This window comes from Triticum dicoccoides, chromosome 2A (assembly GCF_002162155.2).
Source record: "Triticum dicoccoides isolate Atlit2015 ecotype Zavitan chromosome 2A, WEW_v2.0, whole genome shotgun sequence".
Classification (NCBI taxonomy): Eukaryota; Viridiplantae; Streptophyta; class Magnoliopsida; order Poales; family Poaceae; genus Triticum; species Triticum dicoccoides.
The window spans coordinates 173,039,987-173,047,714 of record NC_041382.1 but is presented as its reverse complement, the minus strand read 5'-3'; the positions used below and the strand labels follow the sequence as shown (position 1 = coordinate 173,047,714).

General features: G+C 55.7%; 1 protein-coding gene across 1 annotated transcript; it reads right to left on the bottom strand.

Annotated features, from left to right (window-relative positions):
- Nucleotides 1-5,935: 5,935 nt before the first annotated feature.
- Nucleotides 5,936-7,197, bottom strand: LOC119359222. The gene is made up of 4 exons (XM_037625515.1): nt 7,094-7,197; nt 6,665-6,714; nt 6,265-6,549; nt 5,936-6,171 (listed from the first exon to the last, which is right to left on the bottom strand). Exons 1-4 carry the CDS (start codon nt 7,098-7,100, stop codon nt 6,142-6,144), a joined length of 372 nt encoding a protein of 123 aa, XP_037481412.1. The 5' UTR covers nt 7,101-7,197; the 3' UTR covers nt 5,936-6,141.
- Between the last annotated feature and the right edge of the window lie 531 nt (nt 7,198-7,728).

Below are 7,728 nucleotides of genomic sequence, written 5' to 3'. Positions count from 1 at the left end.
TCGCCACCGCGCCGCTGGATCATAGCGCCATCTGGCGTAATGATGATCTGACCATGGTGTTGTGGATGTACAGCATGGTCGCCGAAGAACTCATGGACGTGGTGGCGACCCCCGACAGCTCCGCCTACGGCATCTGGACGTAGCTCCACCTCCTCTTCATGGACAACCAGCCGGGGCACGCCGTCGTCCTTGGCGCGAAGTTTTGGAACTTCGTCCAGGGCGATCTCTCCATCGCCAAATACAGTCGGCGGTTGAAGACCTTGGCCGACGTCCTCGAGGGCATCGGCGAGCACATCTCCGACCAGGCCCTGACGCTGCAGCTCATCCGCGGCCTGAACCGCAAGTTCCAGATCATGGCCACGCTCCTTCCCATGCAGTCGTCGTTCCCCTCTGTGCAGGCGCGTTCCCGTCTTCTCATGGAGGAGATCTCGGCGAGTGAGAGGGCGCGGCTGGACGGCCGTCCCGAGATCCCGGCTGCGGCGCTCACCATCGGGCAGCCGCCGAGTGGTGGCTCCTCGTCTGACCATCGGGCCTTGCTGCTTCCCCAACTAGCGATAGAGGGCCACGCGGCCGCGGCCGTGGCCGCGGTGGCCAGTCGTCTGGCGGCGGTCCCTCTGGACGTGTCGCTCCTCTCCCTGGCCCAGCCGTGCCGATTTCCACGGGCTACTTCGCGCCCTACGACGCCCTCATCCCCAGCCTGCCTGCGCCTCGTACACCGTGGGCCGCCCCCAACGCTGCGGGCGTCCTAGGCCCGCGACCTCCTGCACCTCATCAGGCGTACCCGGTGGCCGCCCCTTCCTCGAGCGGGCCGACCTGGGAGCAGTACAATCAGCTGCAAGCTGCTCTCCAGGGTCTCTCCGTCCAGCAGCAGCAAGACGGCGGCGCGCCGGACTGGTTCCTCGACACGAGCACTATGTCTTACGTCGTTGGTAAGACGGACCTCCTCACCTCGTATGGTTCTCCTTCAGTACGTCATAACTCTGGCATCTTAGTTGGCGATGGATCTCGTTTACCCATTACAGCCATCGTTTCTACCTCCCTCTCCAACTTTTCTCTCAATGACGTACTCGTATCTCCCACTATTATTAAGAACTTAATCTATGTACGTCGTTTTACACAAGATAATTTTTGCTCCATCACGTTTGACCCCTTCGGTTTTTCCGTGAAGGATCTAGCCACGGGGAGGGTAATCATGAGGTCCAATAGCCACGGGGATCTCTACCCTTTCTTCACCAGCTCCGGCTTCCAAGCAGTGCTCTCCGCCGTCATCGATAACATATGGCATCTTCGCCTAGGGCATGCTAGTAATAAAACAGTTTCAACTTTAGCTCGTGAGTTCCTTCCAAGTTGTAATAAAGATGTGCCTAGTACCTCTGTTTGTTCATCATGGAAACTAGGCAAGCTGCCTCGACTGCCCTTTTCCCATTCAATTACTAAAACCAGTGCACCTTTCCAATTAATTCATTGTGATTTATGGACCTCGCTTGTCTATAGTTTCTCTAGTTTTCAGTACTACCTAGTGATACTTGACGACTACTCGCACTACTCTTGGACCTTCCCACTCCGAAACAAATCCGACACCGCCGACACCATTACCCGTTTCTTCACGTACGTACTCACGCAATTTCATGTCACCATCCAGTGCATGCAATGCGACAACGGGGGCGAATTCCTTACTACCTCCCTGTGTGATCTCTTCTCCCGACACGATACTTCCTTCCGCCTCTCATGCCCACACACCTCACCACAAAACGGCAAGGCCGAACGTCTCATTCGCACCACCAATGGCGTTCTCCGTGTATTACTTATTCATGCACGACTCCCACCCGCCTTTTGGGTCGAGGCTCTTCACACTGCTACCTACATCCTCAACCGGCGCCCCTCTTAAGCCATCAACTACATGACGTCTCACTTCCTTCTCCTTGGGCAGCACCCCACGTACGACCACATGCGAGCCTTCGGCTGCCTCTGTTTTCCCAACACAGTTGCAACCAGCCGGCACAAGCTCGCCCCACGATCTTCTCGTTGTGTCTTCCTCGGCTATCCGCTGGAACACAAGGGCTACCGCTGCCTGGACCTGACCACCCATAAAGTCATTATCTCTAGGCACGTCACGTTCGACAAGAGCACTTTCCCCCATTTTTCTGCCGATCACCCAACTCCCTCACCAATTCCCTCGCTCGCAGAAAATCCCAGCGTAATCTACCCCGAACTCCGTGCGCCCACAACGTCGTACCGGCCTCCTCAGCAACCCTCTCCGGGATCCGCGCCTGCCAATGGCCCACCTGATCCGCCCAGTCCCCGCACGCCCCATACCGCCACCGAACCGACCAACCCTGACCCACTGGTCCCCTCGCCCCGTGCTGCTGCTCCTCCACCAATCGCCTCGCCCCGCGCTGCTGGCTCCCCACGGGTCACATCACCCCGCGCGCCTGACTCTGCACGCACCACGACCCGCCCAGCCACGCCTGATACAGCTCCCATGCGCGCCATCTATCCCCGCTCTTCCCCCACGAGTCGTCCCCGTCCCTCCACCCATTAACCTGCATCACATGCAGACCCACGGGAAGTCCAGCTTCTCCCAGCCCAAGGCTCTCCACACCACTACTCCTCACATCAGTCCGATTCCCTCATCCTACCGGGTTGCCCGACGAGATCCAAACTGGTACGCTGCGATGCTAGAGGAATATAACGCACCGATGAAGAATGATACTTGGTGTTTACTGTCTCGTCCTGCAGGTGCAAACATCGTCACCGGCAAGTGGATATTCCGGCACAAGTTCCACCCAGATGGGACGCTTGCTCGGTACAAGGCGTGGTGAGTGCTCCGTGGTTTCACACAGCAGGCTGACGTCGACTACGCTGAGACTTTCAGTCCCGTGGTCAAGCCAGACACCATCCGGACTGTCTTGAGCATCGCTGTCGGCAAGTCGTGGCCCATCCACTAGCTCGACGTCAAGAACGCCTTCCTCCATAGTCACCTTGCAGAGACGGTCTACAGTCACCAACCGTCCGGCTTCGACGACACCATCTCGCCATCCCATGTGTGCCGGCTGAACCGTTGCCTGTACGGTCTCAAGCAGGCGCCTCGCACGTGGTTCACCACCTACCTCAGGACGCTTGGCTTCGTCGCGTCGCGCTCGGACTCATCGCTCTTCATCCTTCGGCGTGGCGCTCACCTCACCTACCTGCTCTTGTACGTCGACGACATCATCCTCACCGCGAGCTCCGCTACGGTGCTCGACTCCGTCATCCAAGCTCTTCACCGCGAGTTCTCCATGACCGACCTCGGCGCGCTCCACCACTTACTCGGCATCAACGTCACCACCACCGCGCGCGGGTTGTTCCTCTCCCAGGAACATGACTCCTTGGAGATCCCCGACCGAGCCGGCATGCTTAACTGCAAGCCCATCTCGACACCGGTCGACACATTGGCCAAGCTCTCCACCGACACCGGGCCGCTCTTCCATGATCCGTCGCTCTACCGCAGCTTGGCCGGGGCACTCCAGTACATCACGTTGACGCGTCCCGACCTCTCCTACGCCGTCCAACAGTGTTGCATGTTTATGCATGCGCCCCGCGACTGCCACTTCCAGCTCGTGAAACGCATTCTCCGGTACCTGCGCGGCACGACTCACCTCGGTCTTTAGATTCATCGCGGCGCCGGCACTGAGCTTGTTGCTTACTCCGACGCCGACTGGGCCGGCTGCCCGGACACGCGCAAGTCCACCTCAGGCTACTGCGTTTTCCTCGGCTCCAACCTTCTCACATGGTCGTCCAAGCGGCAGAGCACCGTTTCGCGATCAAGCGCCGAGGCGGAGTATAGGGCGGTGGCCAATGCCGTCGCCGAGTCGATATGGCTTCGCCAACTTCTGGGCGAACTTCATCAGCTACCGTCGCACGCCACGGTGGTCTACTGCGACAACATCAGCGCATTGTACATGTCGAGTAACCCGGTGCAACATCAACGCACAAAACACATCGAGATAGATCTTCACTTCGTGCGTAAGCGCGTCGCCCTCGGCGAGATCCGCGTCCTCCACGTGCCCACGAGCTCGCAGTTCGCGGACATCTTCACCAAGGGCTTGTCAACGGGCATCTTCCTCGACTTCTGGTCCAGCCTCAGCGTCGGTGAATCTCACGTTTCGTCTGCAGGGGGTGTTGGAAGACGCCCGCTCTCCACTCGCCAAGTGGCTGATGCATGCAGACCGCTTCGCCCAAATCTCAACATCCGCGTGCATTATGTGCGCATCTCTCCCTGCATGCTAGCTTATCGCCTGTAACTACTCACGATCTCCCTGCTCTCTCTCTCTCTTGTAACTCTATTTGTACAGCCGGCTACAGTGAATAAAGCAGTGTGAATGTTTTGCATAACCTAACTACCTAGTGTTTTTCCTCAAAATATGAAACTGAAGCTAACCCGTTTTGAAATCTTACCCAAAGGCTAAAGCCAAAAGATCTCCAAGAAAGAAATGAAATAGTGCTACAACACTAGTCTGCCATGCGAAAGAAAGAAACAAAGACGAGAAGATTAGAGCAACTCCAACGGGCCGACCCAAACGGACGGCGCTTTTGTCTGCTTTTTGTCCGTTTGGGTCGGCCCGGCGGACACAAACGTCTAGCGTTGTGTTTGGGTCGGCGCAAGCGCCCAACGCTGACCCGACCCATTTCATCGGCGCGCTAAAAAAATATTACGAGCAGTTTGAAAATATATATGCATTTAATTAAACATAAAAGCCAGCCACGAAGGCCGGTGAAAGTCCACATTACATTAATAAAAACACTAAAAACAAGACGACGCGCTGCCCTAGGCGTCCTTGTCGGAGGCGGCGTCTGCGTCGGGACCGGTGAGGTCGATCAACGTTGGCACGGGGCCGGCCCAGAGGAACGCCGTGTTCCAGACGGCGGCGATGTCGGGCTTTGCCGCCGCTGCCTGGGCCTGGCGCGCCTCCTCGTCGGCCTCGCGCTCGAGAAGAAACCCATGCTGGCGGTGGCTAGGGTTGTCACCGGCATGGGGGCAGGGGTGGTCAGATGGGGATGTGGGGCGAGTGGTAAGTGGATGAGGACGGCCCCGCTGCACGCGCGGTTTAATAAAGGACGACCGCCGTCGCTGACGCGTGGGCCCAAGGTGGACGGTCGTCATAAATTATATTGACCGTGACGGTTGGGTGGCCGCCAGATGAGGACGTGGCGGACAGCGAGAAAACGCGCGGCGCGTCCGCTTCGCGTCCGCGCCGACGCATTCCAGACGCAATTTTGCGCCGGAAATGGACCATTTTTGTTCGCGCCAACCCAAAATGATGTGGGCAGACAAAATGAGTCAGCTCATTTACCGGCCATCTATGTTCGTCTCGCTCAGGCTTCTCCTCCTCACAAGACACGGGGTTTTTGCTGGTCCTGCTGCCGAATCCCTGGCTGATGCCAGCAAGCGGAGGTGGGATGTGGTTGCGACCCGTGAATGTTCATGGTGGTTAAGTCGTGGAGATGCTGTGTCACTGTGGCAGGAGGGCAGGATCGACGCAGCTTTTCCAGTTTTGAGCTTTCTGATGAACTGTCTCCTTTTTCTCTTTTCGTTTCCCTCCCTCCCTCCAAATGCGGCTACCTTTCTTGCATTCGAGTTTCTTGCGGTTTCGTCATGGAGGCAGAATTACCATGTCGTTCGGACTACGGAATCAAGATCAACTGCAGTTTATTTTCAAATTGTGTGCACAGGGAACTACCACTCCTCCTTAAAGATTCAGAAGATTGGCATCGCTCCTGGCTTGGGGTGCAGTGGTGCACAGAAAAAACGTAGTGATTGCACACAAGAAAATCATGTGCGTACATGCTACAGTTGAAATGAACAAATTCAAATCCGGTCCAAGTTCATACAGAGAGTCTAAACCCCAAAGCTGCTGCATGCTACAAATAGACAGGCAGTCTAAACCCCAACTGAACAAGACAACAACAAAATGGTAAGTTAAACTTGTACCCAAGTACAGACATACTGGCAAATTGAGACTGAAACCCATTACGACAGGCCCTTCCAAATTTCTAGCTTAGAGTAGCAGAGTAAGAGCTAAGCAAAACGGCGCATCTCCAGACTCCAAAATCATCCGTCTTCGATCCTTCGGCAGGCGAATCCACACATGCGCGGCGCACCTAGGCACCATCCTCCACAGCCGCGTGGCACTGACGGAAACGACGAGAGCAAGTTCATTAGCGCCCAAATCAAGCCCAAACTTGAGAAAGAAGAGAACAGACGGGCACAGCGCAAAGACTCACCAGCAGACGGATCCTGTAGGGCTTGAGCGCGAGCTCCACGAAGCACGCGGCGGCGCCCACCGCGTACCAGCGCCGGGCCGCCAGCGTCCGCGCCCGAGCGGCCTTCCTCGCGAAAAGACAGGCCAGGTTGATCTGGGAGAGCACGCACATCATCACGAAGTGGTTGCTGCAGAACAAGACGTGCAGCCGGGCAGTGCCGTCGGGCGCCATGGAGACCGCCGCCGCCGCCGTGAGCAGCAGCAGCAGCATGGCCAGCACCGGCACCGCCATCTGGACGATCTTGGCCTGCAGAAAAGCATGGCGTGCAGAGTCAGATGGAGAGATGGAGCGAACGCAAGAACACGTTGGCAGAGGAACTCGAGAGCGATTAAGAGCATGCGTGTGGGAGTATTTTTTTGACCTGGTTCCGCCTCGCTCGATCAGCTCCTGCAGCACCCAGCAGATTGCGGCCTTCAAAGTTCAGATAAGAAACAATAAGATGATCAAATCTTTGTGGCATGACAAGGAAATAGCAGAGCAAGATCATAAAGGCGAAACTTCGCGAGCTGCCACTGCTCGAAGAAAAGGCCAAGAAACCCCCAATTGAGCCTTTGCCATGGAAAATCAGAGGGAATGCGACCAGTTTTGAGCTGACCCGAACGCGGAAGATCCCCCAAAAGAAACAAGATTGCTCTACGGTGAGGAAGACGGAGAAAAAGAAACCAAGCAAGAACATTCATCTGGAGATCTTAAGCACAAATTTCCAGCAGAATAGTAAGTAGAACACGCTATCAGCAGGAAAAACCAAGGACGATTAATCAAGAGAGATGGGTCATAAATGCAAGCATACCATCCATCTCTCTAGCACCACTCTTTTCCCAGACCACGGAGAGTTTTGGAGATATTGGCGGGCTCTGGATGAAACAGCGATGGAGCTTTTTGGAGCGAAATTGCCGTGGGGTTGGCGCCTACTTTATATGCAGCATACGCAGTCGTGGAAGAGGAGGAGGCACGCGGTCGTGGCTTGGTCTCCACATTGGTCAAGGCGTATGCATGGACGAGTGGCAGCATTTTCAGTCTGTAGGGAGCAGCAGACGCAGCTTTTTCAGGTTTCCGTTTCTTCATTTCAGAGCTCAACTGCCACCTTTTTAGTTTGAAATAGTTTGAACAGACGATAGGAACGGACAAGAGTATCGCTGCCCTTGGCGCGAAACCGCCGGTGGAAGGCAAAGCCATCGGTCTCGGGTTGCAAAATATCGGCTGACAGAATTTTTTAAACCGCGGAACTGAAAACGCGTTTTTGAGTTCGTGAAAAACATATTTTAAGAATTGATTTAAGCTGCGGCTGAATAAACCTCTCAAACTTAAATAGTAAAACCAAATATCCGCTTATATTTTTACCTCGCGCCTTCTTTTTCCTCTCACCCGTGTCCACAGTCAGCTAGAGATGCTCTGAACACGGCCAGCACGGGGACGCGCGAGTCG

Coding starts and splice junctions, on each gene's coding strand:
- LOC119359222 (XM_037625515.1), bottom strand. Junction 6,550..6,664: donor ATCGAGCGAGGCGGAACCAG/GTCAAAAAAATA, acceptor GCTTTTCTGCAG/GCCAAGATCGTCCAGATGGC. Junction 6,172..6,264: donor CCTACAGGATCCGTCTGCTG/GTGAGTCTTTGC, acceptor CGTTTCCGTCAG/TGCCACGCGGCTGTGGAGGA.